The sequence below is a fragment of the Labrus mixtus genome, chromosome 15 (assembly GCF_963584025.1).
Source record: "Labrus mixtus chromosome 15, fLabMix1.1, whole genome shotgun sequence".
NCBI classification, from domain to species: Eukaryota; Metazoa; Chordata; class Actinopteri; order Labriformes; family Labridae; genus Labrus; species Labrus mixtus.
This window is the reverse complement of record NC_083626.1, coordinates 6,061,462-6,081,171: the sequence shown is the minus strand read 5'-3', so window position 1 is coordinate 6,081,171 and position 19,710 is coordinate 6,061,462. Positions and strand designations below refer to the sequence as shown.

Here is a 19,710-nt window from a genome sequence, read left to right as displayed (position 1 = left end):
CCTACAGAGTTGCACAAAGATAACAAAAGCGAGACTTGTCACACAGCGCAGCTTCAAAGCCCCAAAGAAACACTAAAACACCTTCAATCTCTCGCTCAGGCATGCTAACACACGTGCAGAATGTACTGTACACACGACCACACACACACGGCTCCATGTGTTTTTCTGCGCGCCTCTTTTCTCTCCCCTCCCCTGCAGTGTCGCGCTCAGACTGAAAAAGTGTGAATAATAGCTAATCATAGCTTGGGCTCAGGCAGATAATTGGCTGTATGCTCTCGTCACACCACACTTCTTCTGCTTCTTGGATTCAGAAAACCTAAAAGAAGACATTTTCGATTTCTTTTTGTCACATTATTTCTACCTCAACAGTCTTCATGAGTCTTCATTCTTACTTATCCACATTCATCTGTCCTGTTCTTTGGTATGGAAGAAGCGATAGAAAAAAACAACTGGAGGACTTTATAGCACATACATTAAAATATTTTATAACAAGATATTTACAACACTCTCATTGGTTCTACCTTTAATATGAAAGTGTCTTATGTACACTGAATACAAAATGTAACAGAGAAACTATGTACATTCACAGAAGAAGACAGCTCACTCGGGGAGAGAACAGTTTTTAAATCTGTACACCAGAGATCTTTACAACCCTCTCAGACCCGCCATCTGACAAATTGCTTCTTGAGATATTTCATACAAGTCTGCTGGTGGCTGAGGGTCACGTCCTCTTGGGGGAGTCTCGTTTGAGAGATTGCCACCATGATTGCTGGCTTGTTTTTCCATTTTGAGTCTAGTTATAAAAAACGTCATCCTCTGATAGCGAGCTGCTGTCCACGTGTCTGACAGCAGCCTCTCCAGTCGCAGGGCTTCTGTCCCCAAAGGGTCGATCTCTGTCCTGCTGAGAGTTGGACGTCGGGGAAATGAAGGAGTCGGCCTGGGGCACAGGGACCAAGTGGGACACCCTGCTGTCACCGTAAGCGTGTGGGTGGATGCTGTACAGGTGCTGAGGAACGCTGATGCTTCCACTGTCCAGCAGGAACTGAGACAGGTAGTGATTTTGTGCAGCTGTTGAAGGACAAAAGTATATCAGTCAAATGGTGCTTCTTAAGAAACACTGAAAAAGTATAGAGGGGCAGCCGAGTCCTAAACTTCTCACCTCAGCCTGATGGTATAGATTTAAAAAAGCTGCAGCTAAAAAATGTAATATCAACACTACACATCCATTTGGCACTATGGATTAAATAAAAAAGAAACCATTACTCTGAACCACCTGCTGCACGGCCTCAAGCTCTTATCCTTTTTGCAAATGGCTTTAAATCTAATAAGAAATGTATTGAAGTATAGAAAAAAAACGTTTAAAATTCACATGGAGCATCATTTTAACACCAACACACGATGATGAGGTCATTTGGAAAAATGTGGGAATACTACAAGTGGGGCAAAGCCAGTGTCACTGTCAATGGGGAGGGGGGTGGGCTGTAAAATGGCAATTTTGATGACTCTCAATTTAGTTGCAAGGTGGTGAAAGTAAGCCATAATTTAAGAAAAGTTTGTTTATTACAGCACTGTTTTTTACTTTAAAAGTAATGTTTACTGAGAAACATAAGGAAGCCAAAATGTTACATTTTCACTTTGCTCAATGTATGAATGAAGTTAAACTCTATTTATTAATTCTGTATATAAATGAAGGTGCAGGAATGGATTTTGGCATCATAAACGTGCAGAGGGCTTTATGCAGCAGAACAGTCTGTGTTGAGCGTAAAAAGGGGGGAAGACAATCCACCATAATGTCATCCAGAAGTGGTTCCAGGTATCAACAAGGACTAAGGACATAATTGTTCTTTTTTGCTTTAGTAAGTCACAAAGAGGCAACAGTTTTAATTTCAGTCTGTTTCAAAGCAGGAACTTTGAACATTTATGTACCTGACCCACCTTGCAGGCTGGTGGACGGCTGCTCTAAGCCGTCGTTCATCGACCATATGTTCATAGCTGCCTCAGCCAGAGCAAACTGCTCCGCCACTCCTGTGGAACAAAACACACACCGATTCGTTTTATGCTGCTCTTCTCTGAAGTCAAATTGTTTTTAACCTCCATGTCGAACACCATCACAAACAAGGGGAAATCCAATAAGTGCACTACATTCAAGTCTGTGTCGCAGGTTCCATATTGATTTTTGTAGATGTTCTCTTAGAACAAGGCAATCGAACAAGAACAGCACTCAGAGGGATCTGAGCATCACTTCACCTCCTCTAAACACACAGCTTGTTTTCCTTGAATTAAATTCCTCCTCCTGTCTCACCTGCAGCGAAGCGAGCTTCCTTGATCTCGTCCGTCATTTGGGAGTAGAACTGTTCATCCTCCTGCAACTCAGCCCCGATCCCCCCCCAGCCTCCGCCTCCTTTACCCCTGCCCCCACCTCCTCTGGCCTCGCCACCTCCGCCCCAGCCCTTCCACTCAATCAGGTGGGCCACTCGCCCCTGGGCCATCGCAGTCGGCTGGGTGATGCGCTCCTTTATCGTGGCCACCAGTCCTACGTATGGGCGAGAGAGGGAGGAATACATCTTGATAAATTTATATTAAATAACAGGTAACCTGCTTGAAAAGATGGGGAATACAGTTTGTGTGATAGCAGAGAAACGAAGGGGATAATCTATGGAAAAGAAAAGTTCAAGTGGGTGGATAAATGGAAAGAGAAGGGCAAAGAAATGCCACAGTATGGAACAGGAATATTAGAATGAAAAAGGGCTCTTAGAAAAGGAAGAATCATGAAATGGTTATACCTGGAATTAAATTCTATATCTTTTGAGTATAATTTTGACTTTGAAGGTGAGCATATTCTCCTGATTTGCATAACCTGAACCATGAAATGAGCTCATCTACTGCTGCCTTCTGATGTAGAGCTCAATTGAAAAATAGAAATTAGTTAAAAAAAACCAGTGCGACTGCACCCCGGGAATCTGTGGAGGATTCTTCATATTTATGTTTGTTACTGACAGCACTGAATAAAGCTCAGCTGGATATGAAACCTCATGGAAAATATTACCCGATTGAAGTTCACTTGCCATTTTTTTTTTCTACATCCTTTGTCTCTTTACGACGCAGTTACAGTGCCCTTTATATTTTCCTTGTTTTTTGACTGAACACAATTTTAAGCTTAAATACTCAAACAATGTAATGATCTAAGGCCTTTCAGTCCTTTTTCATGGTATGAAAACATTTGTGTCCTTTTAGTGCTGACTTTAGCATATGTACCGTGGAACATCACGAGCAGATACATTCCAAAATGGATGTTTTTCTTTTTATATGTCAGTGAATATCATGGTTTATTTAGTCTCAGAAATGTACCAGGTCAGAGCTTGTTGTGTTTCAAGACCACAGTAACCGAGACCGAGACAAATCCAAGACATTTAGGGATCGAGACTGAGACAAGACCAAGACTATAAATATCACTGAAAAATCATCATCTTGTCTGCAGCAGACGTGTCACTCACGTATGCAGGAAGGTTGCGGCTGTTACTGGGGGACAAAAATCTAATCTTCAAATTAGAGTTTAATAATTTTAGTAATAACGTCCCCTTTAGAAAGAGGCATTTTCCTTCTAATCACAGTAATGAGGTGTAAAAATAGCCATCAGTGGTGATCTTCACTGGTCTTGATTTATTTTGGGGCTTTTTGTGCCTTTAATTGAGAGCTAGGACAGTGGATAGATTCAGAAATCAGGGAGAGAGAGTAGGGAATGACATGCCACAGGTGGGATTTGAGCCTGGGCCGCCTGCTTGTAGGAGCAGGGCCTCCATACATGGGGCACGCGCTCTAACCACTGCGCCACCAGCGCCCCTGTTCTTAATTTATAATCCGTCTGCTCAGTCCAATTCCGAGACGAGACCGTCAAAAAGTGCTCTCTAAACCGGTCTTGAGACCAAGACTCATTTCAAGTACTACAACTAAAACATGGATCAATATTATTGTTGTTTTAAACCCTAAAGCCAAGTAAAGTGTTCAGGGAGTCCTAGTCTTAAATTCAAATGTAACCCACAGTTCTGATTCATCACGGTGTGAGGAAAACAGGGAACTGGACCCAACTACAGTAACCAAAAAAGAAAACAATTTATTTTAAAACTAAAAAAAGCAAAAACTAGGAGGAACAAAGTAGAGCACAGGTAAGTAAACACTGGGAAACATTAGAACAACTGACATAGAATGACATCCGACAAACAATGATCTGACACAGAGAGACTAGACACAGGGGTAATCAAACACAGGTGAGACTAATGACACAGGTGAAGACAATGAGGGCAATCAGACTGAGGGAAACACACAGAGGCAGGAATAAACACAAGACAAGAAACACTGAGGACAACTACAACATGAATCATAAAACACTGAAGACAGAGAAACTCAAGAATGTAACATCAAGACACACTAGAACATAGAGAAACACTATAACAGATTATAAAATAAAACAGGAAACACTAAAGATTAAACTAGGAAACATTAAAATAACACACACGGGGAAAAAAGCTACACCAGGGAAGAAGGATGACTAAAACAAATACGAAATATAAACTCTGAAATACACAACTAAACGATACCAAATCATGACATTATTATTCAAATTTAAATCTACTATCTGTTCTTTTTGTCCTTAATGGACTCTTTTTGAGCAGCACCTAATAAAAGTTCTGTTTTCCTGCATCTCTGCGGTAATATGTTCTCCATCATTCATTAAACCACCATCACAAGAGAAAAGGGTAGAGAGGTCCAGGGAAATAAAGAGATGAAGAGAGCGTGACAGCGAGCAGAGGTCATATTTCAGAACAGGTCAGTTATCCAAAGTTTGAAAAGGCAAAGGTGGAACGAGAGGAAGAAGAAAAGTACACGAAAAAAAGGGAGAAAATGTCAGGACCAGGAGGAGAGAAAGAGAGAGGGCAACGAACCGAGAGATGAGAAAAACAAGGAGCAGAAACAAAAAAGACGGAGCCGAGAGAGCCTGTAGCCGGTGCTAATAGAAATAAAGAAAAACATCACAACATGTTATTTTCATCTGAACTTAACACCTATGAGAACGTGACTTTGTCGTGGTTGACTGTGGATGGTGAGGAAGCCATTCTGCATCCATTATGGTTATCTGCAAGCAGCAGGAGAAAATCCCATTTGTTTTCTTTTTAAATTGGAGATTCTGGACTGACTTTCCACCTTGCACAGTGAAACGGATCAAATCATATTAATTTCACTCAGAACACTACAGAATTATCCTGTGTTGAATGTGTTTGGTTTGATGCAGACGATGACGAGAGGAGAACACTCTCTGGATTCATGGGCTTGGTGAAGATAAACAGTATTTAAGACGCCTTCTGTGTCTTATGTTTGATTAAAGAATATAACATAAGCCCCGTTCACACATGCACTCCTGTCAATTTGAAGAAAACTTCAGGACAGCCTGCCACAGACAGTTTCAAGAGTTCCCCTTTCACACATGCCCCTCACAGTGGGAGTTTTTCCCTTGTAAGAAGCACTCAGCAAAAGTCGCAGTCAATTTGTTTACCTGCAGTAAGAAAAATTCAATGTATTGTGTCAGTCCGACTAAAAACTGGACTTTTAAAAGGCATGTTAACATGGTTGATCCCTGTCCAACAGTCCCCACGCTTTGTCTTGCCTGGGAAGTCAAACAGCATAAATACGTAGAAAAGCAGAAGTCGCATTGTCGTCTGCCTTTGGATACCACCAAAAGCTAGTTGGGAAGCGTGCACTGCATTCAAACTAAAAGTCAAGATCATATACAAAATGTACAGAGCTGTGAGGTTGTCCATGTTTCACCGTTCGACATACAACCACCACTTTGCCGTTTGCTAACTAAACAGGAAGTAGGTCCTACTTTAACTACCTGAAAGGGGGCATATCGCCACCTACTGTGGAGTCAATAAATCCATCCTCCCTTGGTGCATGTATACTGGGACAGTACTCCAGTTTAAAGGGATAATCAAGCTGTAACTGTAGCTTGAATTTATCGTGCATGTTAAAGGGGCTATATGTAACTTTTTACATGTATAAATCTTTTTTTATTGACCATTAATAAGCGAACGGTTAACTGATGTGAAAAAGTAGATGTTCACTGTCTATCTGTGTTGCCTGTATAAAAAGTTGCTCCAGGAAGTGACATTTTATGCACGTTCTCAACGTCCTCCTCACTCTGCTCCGCTTACAGAGGTCAACAGTACAAACTGATCGCACACTCCTGGTCTTCAACTCCACAGCCAGAGGTCGTCTTCCACACACTTCTATCTGCCCTAGGAGCTCTCAAAGACGGACAAACTCATCACACACTCCCGCTCTCAGCCAGTGCCTGCAGAGACTGTCGTTTGTAGGATGGAGAATGAATATAGACACACAAACTCCTTCACAGACTTTCACGTGTATGACCACTTACCTCCTCTGTAAACTTTATGCCCGTAAATATCCAGTGTTTCACGGCCGATGATGATGCTCTTTTGTGTACGTACGAGCACGTATGACGAGCATGCGAGGGAGAGTTCACCTAACGGCCTGCGGTATCACTACAAACGCAGTATCTTTGAAAGTTACATATAGCCCCTTTAATGTTCTGAATGTATTGAGCTGGGGATCAAACCCCCAGCCTTCCGGTTAAGAGACGACCGAATCTACCAACTGATCCACAGCCCTACTGGTCGACTTAAGAATGTGTCAGATGCTTTGACACAGTGATAAGAATAAAGTTTGAGAGCACATCAAACCTGTATTATTGTATCCCGATCAGTTGTAAAATTGATCCACATTGATCTAGTTTTCTCCACAGTCCACACTGCTCTGCAGCTTTGATTTCTCTGGAGGTTATTCATGGTTCAAGTCCATCACTGCTTGAGTCCAACAACAGTTCAATGCAACATGTAGTACTTTGCAAATGTACTCCCTTATGATTAGATTAGATTAGAAAACTTTATTGATCCCCAGGGGGGAAACTCATTTGTCACCTGGTCAACACACACAACAAACAATATTGACAGTACATCACAGTACACAACAAGTAAATAAATAACAAACACCACTGAAACCATTTGAATAATCATGTACAGCCATGAGTCAGAAACACAACTAAAAATTTTCATTAAAATATCGGACTGTTGCAGGAACAAAGGAGCTCCTGAGCCGTTCAGGAGAACATTGTGTATCACTAATCGCTCACTGAAGGAGCTTCGGAGTCCATTAAAACACTATGTAAAGGATTGCCTTCAAAGATCAAAACAGTTTTAAGTTTGGTCCTCATTCTCTTATGAACAATGATCTCAAGTGAGTCTGGGCTAATGCCAATTACAGAGCCAGCTTTTTTAAGTCAGCTTATTGATCCTGTTTTTATCATCCACACAGATGCTGCAACCCCAACACAGCACCGCATAAAAGAGGACACTAGCCAAGATTCCCTGATAAAAAACAAGAAGACTCTTGCTAATTTCAAAGGATCTCAGCTAATTATTCCCATGTTGGCTGGCAGATAAGAAAGCACTGACAGCAGCTCCTACAGGTTTTATAACATTGCATGTTGTCCATCTGTCTCTGTTTGTTTCCTCTCAACACACAGAGGTGAGTCATGCTTCACTTAATCCACTTTAACAGTACGTTATATTCCTATAAAGATTGAATTATTTCCAACTGACTCCGGTTACTTTATTAAACTTCTAACCTTTGTGTTTACTGTAACAGCATGATTGCACGCCTGGGAAATCCAATCATTTTTCACGGCAACCAAGAGAACTAGTGTATTATAATAAACTGATGGGCTCATAAATCTTGGTCACGGCTGTCGCAACATTGCAAAATTAGATTTTTTCTTTCCACTTCCAGGCTTATTTTTTCAAATAGATTACTTCAACTGAGTAAGAACAGCGTTTTCAACAAAGTGAACTACAGTAAGAATGATATTATAGCCAATAGGACCCCCCCGTGCACAGCCTATACGTTCTCAGGAAAAGAAATCAAAACTCCATGGCACACTGAAAATAACGTGACTGTTTTTTATTGTGAGCGATCTGTAGCTTCCTCAGGTTCGCCCTGTACAATCACAGGGCATACACAAGCAAATTCTTCCTTTAATAATCACTATATGAGCTCAGTGACCAAATCAAATATTCACAATTTGCATCATTTTTGTCAACTGCCAACGTCCAGTCAAGCAAAACCTATACGACTGAATCACAGCAGTGATGACATCACTCGCTCTCGTGTGATATCGCTTAAATATGCAACGGGTCCATGTGTTGCAGTTAGCTCAGTGGTTCCAAACTTTTTTTTGGCTCATGACTTCACTTTGACTTCACTAAACTCTGGTGAACCCAGACATCCAAAACACCTACAGTACAGCTTTTTGCTCAAATTTATTTGCTTTCAATCACGAAAAAAGTTCCCTTCTGTGCTGCAAGTAAACATTAATTTTGGAGCACATTTAGGCTTTTTGTGTTTATTATTGTGGACAGAGGAAGAAAGGCTGGGATGACACTTCTGCACATTAAAAGACAGACAGACAGAGACTCTGTAAATGTTTTGTTTTGGTACTGGCTATGGCCCACAGTAGCCTGTGTGTTCAATATATTTTAATACATATTATATATTTAATTGATCAATGAATAAAGATTTCAGGCGACCCCATTTGAATTCCACATGACACCACACGGAGTCAGGACCCAAGGTTGGGAAAGCCTGAGTTAGATGTTGTGGTGAAACACAAATTGACACATGATGAATGTAATAGTTTTAAAATTAATGTCTGATATAGAGATGCAACAATTCCTCCAGATTGGGACATCAATGTTTGAATCATATTTCATGACAATTATCCAACAACTCTCCAGACTTTTCAAAGACTCAAATGTCAACATGCTGGAGGTGATAAGGAAAAGTCTTAAGGCTTCATCCTCTGGGGAATGTGAATATAAGGACAAAACTTTAACATGAAAAACATGAATATACTTTTTGGGTGTTCTGTTTTAGGTTAAATAAACAAACATTTTTGGGAATCTGATGAACATTTTACTTTCTAAGTGCCGTAAGCACAACTTAAACATGTCTGCATGATATTACTTTTTAACATGATTGAATTGGTTCTCAGTATTGAGTTAACAACATGTGATTCTTTTCAAGCTGTTAGGTTGTCAGCTCTACTTTGTGGCAGCCAAACTCCAGAACTTGCTTCTCCAATTACAGTGATGACTGACAGGTGATTAAGTCTGAGTAAACGCTAAGAAGCGTTGATATTTTCCACTGGACTGATTCTGCCGCTCCTACAGCAGGTGTCAGCCTCTCCGCTGTCTGCCTGAATGTCTGTATTTCTCTAACATATCCATAATTACACTGTCAGGGCTACAAAGGACCTTTCACTGGGGAAAGTTCAGCAAGGCATAACACATTAAGTCCCATAATTAACCTCCTGCAGAGCCAGGGAAGCAGTCAGGAGGAGGCTGGCAGACTCAGGATGGGGAAAGGGGATGACAAAAAGGGCGAGGCAAACATGAAGAGAGGGAGGCAGAGTCAAAAGTGGAGCAGAAATTGAAATGTTTGATGGAAATGTGTTCATGTAGCAGGTTGTTTACCTCATATCTCTCTGGTTATGTCGCTGTTACACGTGTGACAGCGAAAAGGGCACGAGACAGGAGGGAAATCACATTACCTACCGCCCATGGTTACTAATGCAATTTCCAAGCTTGCTCTTTTCCAAGTCTCATAAGTTGTATTCATAATGAAACACAACATGAGCTACACCTGTTTATTTGTGTGTGTGTGTGTGTGTGTGTGTGTGTGTGTGTGTGTGTGTGTGTGTGTGTGTGTGTGTGTGTGTGTGTGTGTGTGTGTGTGTGTGTGTGTGTGTGTGTGTGTGTGTGTGTGTGTGTGTGTGTGTGTGTGTGTGTGTCTCACCAATCAAAGAGGAGGTGGCCAGCTCGCCTATGTCATAGCGGCTGCTTTTATCTGCCACACTGCCGTTGGAGGGAGTCTGCCCGTCCTGCATGATATGATGCACATGAAAAAAGAGAATATTACATCTTCATCATAGATGTTTTTCTGCAGAGAACCAAGAAAAAAGTCTCGTTTTAGCGTGTTGTCCCTGTGTGTGAGATATTTCAGGTTGGTTTAGAATATGTTTTAAATTAGATTTTTAACACACCTAACTAATAACCATAGACACTTACACATATGATCACATTTGCATGCATTCTCCTCGGTCAGTTACGTTTAATGTGTGACGGCTCAATCCACACATTTCTTCTTTCAGGGGAAAAACATTGACAATGACAACAACAGGCAGCTGTTTGAAAATCCTGCAGCATTCACACTCAGACTGAATGAACTGCTGAGAAAGGTTTTATTTTCATCTCAAAGCCGTATGTTACTTACACTCAAATATCTGCAATCAGAATGAAAAGAGAAACTGCACTTCATGTTTAATTGTCTTCCTTTAGGATTCTCTATCAGAGATTTAAAATCTTGCAAGCTTGTTGAAGATGTTTCAAGTAAAATGTGGTAACAAACAGATGTTGTTCCAGTTTAAACTGATGCAAATAAAATCAGTGCAAATGAAGAACGGACATTAAATTAAGCAAAAAAGTCAAGCAAAGTTTTTCATCTCAATCAAATAAATGTTGTCTGTTTTTCATATTAGCACACTGCTGCTCATAATCTGCACGATTTAACACTTGGAATAATTCATTCTGCAGTAAATCTTTTACTGTCTTCATCTCACAATCTACCAGAATCTGTTAATATACAAATCTATTTCCAAAAACAGAAGACCCCGAACTATTGAAGAGCTGAAAACCTACATCGAGCAACAATGAGAAAACAGTCCACTTGCAAAGTGACAGAAACTTTTTTCCTCAGTCCCAAACAGTGTGTCATTTCACTTATGTGCTTATTTTACTTTCATTTTGTGCAGACAACACTCAAAGTGCAGTTTCATCCACATGGCAGAATATTTTCACATATCTTATTTATTATTAATGCAGAAAGTTTCATTTGAATGTCCCATATTTCAGGATATCCTTTTAAAGATTTGATCTAAGAAGGGGGATACATACATAACATTAAAAGAAAACCTTAAAAACAAATTTTCCATTTCTCTGAATAATCCAGAGGAAAAACAAAACCCTTAAATCCCACACATTAAAAGTTACAAACTCTCTAAGAACTACAAGTCGAGTCGAAGGTTTACTCACTTTGGCAGTGGATGGCTGTCCCTCCACGTTCTGGTCCTGCAGGACTGTCATGGGATGTTGGAGCTCTGAGGGGAATAAGAAACAAACAATTCATACTCTACACGTGTTGGTTTCTTGTTTGTGTGTTGATATTTTTAGGCCAGGGTCATAGATGGTGGTATGGATTGACTAAAAAGATAGACAACATGTCAGCTCCCAAACAGTCAAGCCAAGACATTTGGAGCTCCCTCTACTGACCGGCTGCAGTATAAGTCACAAGCTCTACCTCCATGTCTCCATGTTAACAGGTGGGACGTAGGGGGCCCCGGCAGCCTGGTGGTTAGTTTGTGTGCTTAATTTTTACATAAAATACCAATACATGGTTGTATGCTGATTTGATAGACTTTATAAAACATGGATGTAGTCTCAGTGACTTCCCCCAAGGGTTTTTTAAAGCCCAACTATGGTGGTCGACTCTGTGAGTCAACCCAGCCACACCCACAGATATGCATATTCATGAATAATAGGTTTAATACAATCAAAACAGATGAAATATTTAAAAAATGAACCAATGATACTAGATTCCTTTAGTTCCCTTTAAACATATTTCTTTGTGCTGTAAACACTTTGAGTATCTGCACTACCACACATGGCTTCATTTTTCTGAAGGTTGGCTGATTCATGTCCATGTGTGACGTTTTCAGCTAAGTTTAGTTTTATTATTATTGTATTATTATGATGGTATAAAAAGAGGTCATATGCCATGATTGACGGCTCTGTTGACAAATGAAGCTTCTGCATCACTGTGTGCACCGGATTAGCAGAGTAGAGCGGTGATAGAAAACGTACCGCAACAACTCTAACACAAGAGTTATTTAACGTTCCATAACTGTAAGTTTCTGATTCAAATGGACACAAGGATCTGATTGGCTGTGGACTGAGGGATCTTTGCCATTTTATTGGTAAGACGGTGCTGTGGTTCACGAAAGGAGCAGAACGTCAGAACCTATGCAGTCTAGTGCACAACTTTGATCTATAAAAAAGGTCACAGCGCAATATTACATTACCCATACCAGGTTTTTCTTTTTTGCTTCACTTTTCTATTCATTGTTTTTGAAGAGGCCAATTGTCTGTGTACCAAAAAAACTGTTTCTTCTGTCATCCAGGGGTCAAGCAAGGCTTCCTTTTAATAGAAGGGAAAGAGTGAGAGAGAATCCTCACACAGTCATTAAACAGCATCTTCTCTGCTTATTTGCTTCATAATTGATGGTGGGTTTCATGTGAATGACGAGAGGGAATGAATGCAGGGCGGAGAGATGGAGAGTTAACATTATTAGAAAGGTCAGTGGACACACACACACACACACACACACACACACACACACACACACAGGAATACACACACAGACACACACATATGCTCGGGGTTTCCCTCAGGAGGTGATGTCAAGACAATTGGCGGTCGCTATGGAAACCCAACAGCATAAGGAGGAGCGTGATACCCTTCCATTTACTTAAGTTCTAAGTCCCCAGCGCGCACACACACACACACACACACACACACACACACACACACACACACACACACACACACACACACACACACACACACACACACACACACACACACACACACACACGTTTGTGGTCTCTGGCCTCATCACATGCTATTAGCTGGTAAATAAACACGTCATGATTGCTGGAGCACACTGATGTCCTTGTCCTTGTGGGGTTAAATAACACCCTGATTCACCCTCTGCCACAGACTCTCATATTCCTCTTATCTGCTCGTCTGGGGCCTCACAGCTGCCTTCCTGTTTTCTTCCCAGCTTGAAAGCGTTACACTCAGTCCCCTCCACCTTGTTAAGAGGTACCCATCCCGAACAAAAGCTGCCTTTGTCTCATCGTTTACTTTTCAGACAAATCTGGTAAAGCTGAGTCACCTCAAATGAACTTTTTTCTCTGTAGTGTGTGTGTGCGTGTTTTTTTTTTAACACAAATTCAAGCCAGTGTTCTTCCTAAAAGGCCCTACTTCCAGTTCATTTTACACAGACTGATTTCGATGTAACACACTCTACCATAAATGTGCCTTGAGAAAATATGAAAGAAAATATTGCAACCCAAGCCACGTAATTCAGTCATGACAAAGTTGGGGATGATCCTTGCATTGAGCTGTCATATCCTGAAGCCACTATTGTCCTCTGCTGATCCTCAGAATCCCTCTCATCGACCTGTTTTCGCCTCTGAGTCTCATATTTAAAGCCGTCTCCACGGATTCACTCGGAGCAGGAATAGCAGGGAAAGTGCAGATGAAAACAAGAATTCGGCTGAGTCATGTCATGCCATATTTTGTGCAAGTTACTTATAATTCCTCTAAAGGACTCACACCATAAACATTTCTGTTTGTGCCTCAGATGGTCTTACCCTCTATTTCAGTTGTGACACCTCAGGGATAAACACAATCCCCCAAAAACATGATGCAACTTTCTGACACACTTACTTCCTGCAGGATGACCCAAACATCAAACACAATAAACACATTCACAGACACTGACACAGACACATAATCAGGTGGGACTGACCTTTGTGACCTTTGCAGAGGCAGGCACCCATGGTCTCAGGTCAGCCGGATGGTTATCTGTTCACCATGGTGTCCTCAGGGATCAGGAGTGGTTGACAAGGAGGAAGAAGGAGAGCAGCAGGAGTCAGTCAGTCAGGAGAGGAACAGGGAGAAGTGAGGAGCTGAGGCGGGGGGGGGGAGTAAAGAGCAGGTTCACACTGAGCTGTAGGCTGAGGCACTGAGGAGAGAGAGGTGAGAGAGAAAGACAAAGTGTGGGGAGGGAGGAGAGAGAGAGATGGAGAGAGAGAGAGAGAGAGAGGGAATCAGGGAGAAAGCACAAATGCCTGTTTGCTGACGATTTTAAATCCCCTCCCCTCTTTTTCTTCTAATCTCCTCCTACTCTATTCTTCTCCATATTGCTGTTTATAGCAGACTCTCTTTCTATGTATAGATGGATAACAGCTTCAGTCTCAGGTGCATACTCAGAGTGACTGAAGGGTTCATGGGTTAAAACAAAAATAAGGGCCACCAGCTGCATGTAGTTGGATGCCAACATGGAGAAAGCTGTGAATGGATTCATTTATGGTGAATCACATGCAAGTTGTTTTCCTTCATGTAGGGCAGCATGCATTGAACTTTTTCCAATGGAAGAGCACCCTAGAGTGGTCTGCTTTATTTTTATCCACTGGCAAAGTAGGCCACCAAAGAGGAATCTTAAGCATGTTTTATTTATCTTATGTGAAGCCAGGAGGGCACATTAGCAGGATTTTGACAGCAATAGTGTCAGACATGGAAATGGAGACCCTCACCTGTACCATATATTCTTTCCATGTCACATGTCAATGCAAATTCATCCATCACAGGCATTTGCATGCCAAATGATCCATAACCCTGAGCCTTATTATCTGTCTTTCTACAAACGAATGCTGAACAAGAAGCCGATCCTCACAGACCTGGAGTCCATCGATCCAGAGTTTTACAACTCACTGATCTGGGTCAGTGACAACAACATGGAGGAGTGCTGTCTGGAGATGTATTTCTCCGTGAACATGGAGATCCTCGGGAAGATCACGTCCCATGACCTCAAACCTGAAGGGACCAATGTCCTCGTCACCGAGGAGAACAAGGAGGAGTAAATCAGATTTGACAAATAAAGAAATGAGCTTTAAAGATCACAACTAACCATGTTTATATCTGCAGGAAAACATGACCTTAATATAGACTCCGATGGGGATTCCTTGGCTTTTGGAGCCAACCTCAAATGCACTTCCAGTTTTTGCTTCAGCACTGGAGGTTGCAGCTTGACTTTAACACTGGGTTCAATATGTAGGGACGAGAAGACTTCAGGAGCTCTCTAGAACAGACAAACTTGTCGTGTGCATGACAGTCAACAAGACACATATGTAGGCCTACTGACACACTAACAGACCATCCTTTTTTGATTCAGAAGCCTGGGATGTTGTCTGTGGTCTTATATTGAGCTGGGTAATAATGACTAACACAAGGCATGATGTAATCACAGACAATGTCTTTCTGTCTGTCTGTCTGCCTGTGCAGCTCACTCTGAAAACTTCAGGAGTTGTTCAGGAGTTTTGTACAAGTGTGAACAAAGCTATGCAGAAAAGAAAATGGACAAAAAGTGTTTAATAACCTGACTTCTTATAACCTTTAAAAGTAAAAATGTATATGTCAAAATTAGGCTTCGATGCATGTATCACTAAATAAAACGGGAGACCTAAATCTGATTATTATGCTTCACCGATGCCTCTGGTGTCAACAGGTTTCACACATATTAGGATGCAAGACACATGATGTCTCCCCTCCATAAACATACAAACTACTTCCAATAAAATCCACACTGGTGGACATCATAACATACTTTTATAGCATGCTGTGTCTCCTGACCTCATTCGCTCAGACAAACACACACACACACACACACACACACACACACACACACACACACACACACACATACACACACACACACACACACACACACACACACACACACACACACACACACACACACCTGTAATAAAACTATCAGACACATTAATCCTCCCTTGCCCTGGGTTGTTGTCTCTGTTTGTCTCAGACTCCTCCTGCTGTGAATGCTGGGAGATGTAATGAGGGCTTTGGTGACATCACCTCCTCCAACTGTGCCCTAGCCTCTTCGGAGGAGGAAAATCCTGTTGCCATGGCGACCGTGTCACTCCATGGTTCTAAAAGCCTCTTTTTCTCAATTTAACAGGTGGAGAAAGGAGGCAAAGTTACATTAGATTAATAGAGAGAGGGGAGAATGGTGCTGATAAAGTTAGATAAAGAAGTTTAAAAATTAAAAAAACGTCTCAACTAAATTAGAAAGAGCTGAGTGATGTGTTGATTAATATGTCGCTGTAATTTAATTTGGCCTGGGCTTAGATTATTGTGTAAAATATTACTTTCAGCACTTTTTTATCACTACAAACACTAAGAATGCAGACATGCACTCCCAACAATTCCCAGACAGGCTGCAATCTGAAATTTTCCCATATTGCTTCACACTTCAAACAGTGTGAAGTTAACCCTGTTGGAAGGTAGGCGGTCCACAATGGGCGGGGTCTCAGTAGATAAGACATGACATACAAAAGGCAAATGGAAATCCAAGATTGTGGACAAAGTGACAGAATTTAAAACTATAATGACATTGTTTGAATTTATATTCATGTTTTGTATAATTTTATATAATTCCAGATTCAACAAGCAAGCGAAAAGAGTATGAAGCTTCTTCAGAGCGATGGCATCAGTTTCTCACTTGTCGTGTGTTTTATTGATGTCATCGTCCCGACCCACTCACTCGCAGTGAGTTTTCCTGAATATATTTTGTGCTGATTTCACACATCGACTCACCTTGACTTCACAAGGAAATGGGGCTGGCTCGAATAATTCCAGGGTGAAAAATTTGTAGTGTGTTAAATGTGTTAAATCCCCACAGGACTACTGAAACTCTGAAATCTAAAATGTGCTGAATTCCAGGACCACTTTCAAGAAGCAGGGGTCTCTCAAAGATCCCTTGAGTACTTCTGAAATGATTGTGGAAAGAAGTCAAAACCAAAAAAAGTAAACAAGAACCTATAAAAGCCTTTAGACCCTGGAAAAGCATCAAGGGCCTCATGAACTTCTCCTCTGGGACTTCACTAAAACATCTAAGGGAACCACAAAAACCTAATCTAACCTTTAAAACCTTAAGAAATACCACCCTCCCCCCCTCCCATTTCATGTTATTGTGAATTCACTCTAATATTCTAAGTGTCTGGAGACCTTTGTTTATTCAGACTCTTTACAGTGAAACAAACCGCTGCTGTAGAGGAGGAGGCTGGTAAAGGAGCAGTCTGACCTCTTGTGGTGAAAAAGCGAAACTGCAGCATATCTTAAAGAAGAACACCTTCAAGGCAAAAGTCAAAAGGCTACACATTTCTTCATTTTACGGCAGAATCATAGCCAAGAACGGAGGACCCAATTAGAATTCAAAGAGATATTGTTCTTAGTATGGCAGTTTTGGAAAATTTTGGAGGAGCTCAAAAACTCACAAAACTTGGCAAACACATTAAAAGCGGCCAAAATCATATATTTCATGGGCCTTGTGCATAACTCTGGAAAAAAGGCTCCAAAGCACTCCTACATATTTATTTTAAATGTGGTCTAAAGGTCAGTTTCAGTTACATCATGTGTGACATTGAGCGTGCACATCAACCATGTCAACACCCACGCTTTTTTCTGGGTTGTTTTTTGCATTTGATCGATTTTTAAACAGCCACATGGTCAACTCAGGTGGGTCAGTAGGATTACAGAAAAGAGCATAGGAAAGGTGTTTCATCAATAATTCAGTTGTACAGGAGAAAGGCTTCCCTAACCCCCTCAGGGTCTGTCCCGGCCTCTCACCTTGCCTGTTGGCTGAACACATTTGCTGTCAGATGCAGAAAGCCTCGTTGTCCTTGCATGCTCTCCAAATATCTACTGTCTCTCGTCTGTTTGGATTTTCCATCAGACAAAATAAATCTTGAATTTGAGAGGATGAGATTTTTGGGGATTTTGTGTAGTAGCTGAAAAGGGAGCTGTAGGAATGTTTGACGTCCACACACATACACACACACACACACACACACACACATACACAGCGATGCTCTTCATTGGGAAGCCACAGACATTCAAGCGACTATCATTTCTGTGGTTTCCTCGAGCCAAAAGACGCACTTAGATGCTTTTCAATGTAGCGTGATTGTCAAATATTGTAATTTATATGCACATCATACATGATACTCTGTTTTTATTGTGTAATACAATACAAGTATGATTGGAGAAATGAGTAATGATTGAGCTTCAGGGGAAATGAAACAAAAAAAGAAAAGAAATGTTGCTGTCTGCTACTGAGGGACTTTCCCCCCTTTATATGTGAAGGGAAAAGAAAACGTACTTGGAGGTATATTTTAAACCTTTTCACAAGGTCAAGCTGACAGACCACCGTGCTTTTTATAGACCCACCCTGCTTCAAACTCACACAGCTCCACATTTCACAGTTGGAGTTGCCCACTACAATCTGAGAGAAATATCAGCGCCTCAAGGAGAAGCAGATTTTAAATAGAAAAGCAACACGGTTTTGGCTGCAGTAGCTTGAGGTTGGAGGATCACATGCAACAACAGAACCGGCCCTGATGAGGCTCTGATGAAGGCTTGTTTGGCAAAGGGTACAAGATTCAGACATAAAATGGGAAACTGCTCAGAGAGTTGGTTCTTCTTTGGCTTTTTGCAGAGCCTCTTTTCCTGGTTCATATCCAAAGTGTCCACCTCAATATAGTAATTTAAATCTTGCAATATGTTTAATGCTAACTGTATGCAGAAGGCCACTTTAACCATATTCAAGTCAAACTCTTCAAGTCAGGTCCTTAAAGCAGCTTCTCATACATTTGATATATGACATTAGAATTTCAGATACAAATCCTCCTCAACATTAAACATCCAGATAAACAAACCGATTCTTTCTCTTGTATTTAGGGTCGTAAAGTGCTTTGATCGTGACTGGCAGAGCACCACCTGATAACAGAGGTATGAATGATTTCATTCAGGCTCAGTTGGCAATAAACATTCTCACAGCTCAACGTGTCAAAGCAGGAAAAGTGCAGGTGTAATTGATAAGGTTAAAATAGCTTCATTCCTTTCAGCTGAGATAGTCTCCGGTTCCTGTGGTGTTGTGCACGTGAGCTCGCTGTCATGGCTTACTGCAACGCTGATGCAACATAACCATCGCTAATGAAATCTGTTCCCCCTGAGCTTCACCTGCTGCATCTGATATGAGTTTTTTTATCATCGTGTTTTTTTTTGTGTGTTTTCAGCGAACCAGTGCCAGCCAAAATGTGCCAACCAGTGTAAATGTGTTTCCTTGTTTTTGAAATGGCATATTTGCACATTCAAGTCAAATGCCTTTTGCATGCAAAACGTAAAAAATAAAGCATAACTGATATATTCTCAGTGACCTCATTGATCAAGTTCAAAATGTTCCTCCAAAATTTTTGTCACATTTTAAACCAATAATAACCTAAGGAACAGGGATTTGATTTTTTTGACTTTCCATACATTTCTAGAAGTTCTCTATCTAGAATATAGCAACGTGTGTATAGTTGTTCAGAGCATTGAGGCCGTATTCACAAAGCCTCCTAAATACTAAGAGTTGTTCCTAGTGACAGAATTCTTAGAAAACTCTTAGATTTGTGACATTTTGTAAGTATTTAACACTTTAAGTTTAGACTGGATCCTTGTAAAAAATTAAAGTTATTCACAAAGCGTTGAGATTCTCTTCATGTGGTTTCCTCCACAGGTGCATCCAATCACTAATGAAGGCTTTTCATGTTGATATAACTTATGCTGCATTCAAGTGCTCTTCAGGAGGTCCCAGTTTCCCAGTTTGGAAGTTTC

The 19,710-nt window shown here is 41.0% G+C and overlaps 1 protein-coding gene across 1 annotated transcript; it reads right to left on the bottom strand.

Moving 5' to 3' along the window:
* Positions 1-508: 508 nt before the first annotated feature.
* Positions 509-14,028, bottom strand: fam131c (family with sequence similarity 131 member C). Its single transcript, XM_061058215.1, has 6 exons — positions 13,781-14,028; positions 11,220-11,284; positions 9,925-10,009; positions 2,303-2,533; positions 1,936-2,025; positions 509-1,068 (listed from the first exon to the last, which is right to left on the bottom strand). Exons 1-6 carry the CDS (start codon positions 13,809-13,811, stop codon positions 794-796), a joined length of 777 nt encoding a protein of 258 aa, XP_060914198.1. The 5' UTR covers positions 13,812-14,028; the 3' UTR covers positions 509-793.
* Positions 14,029-19,710: the final 5,682 nt, after the last annotated feature.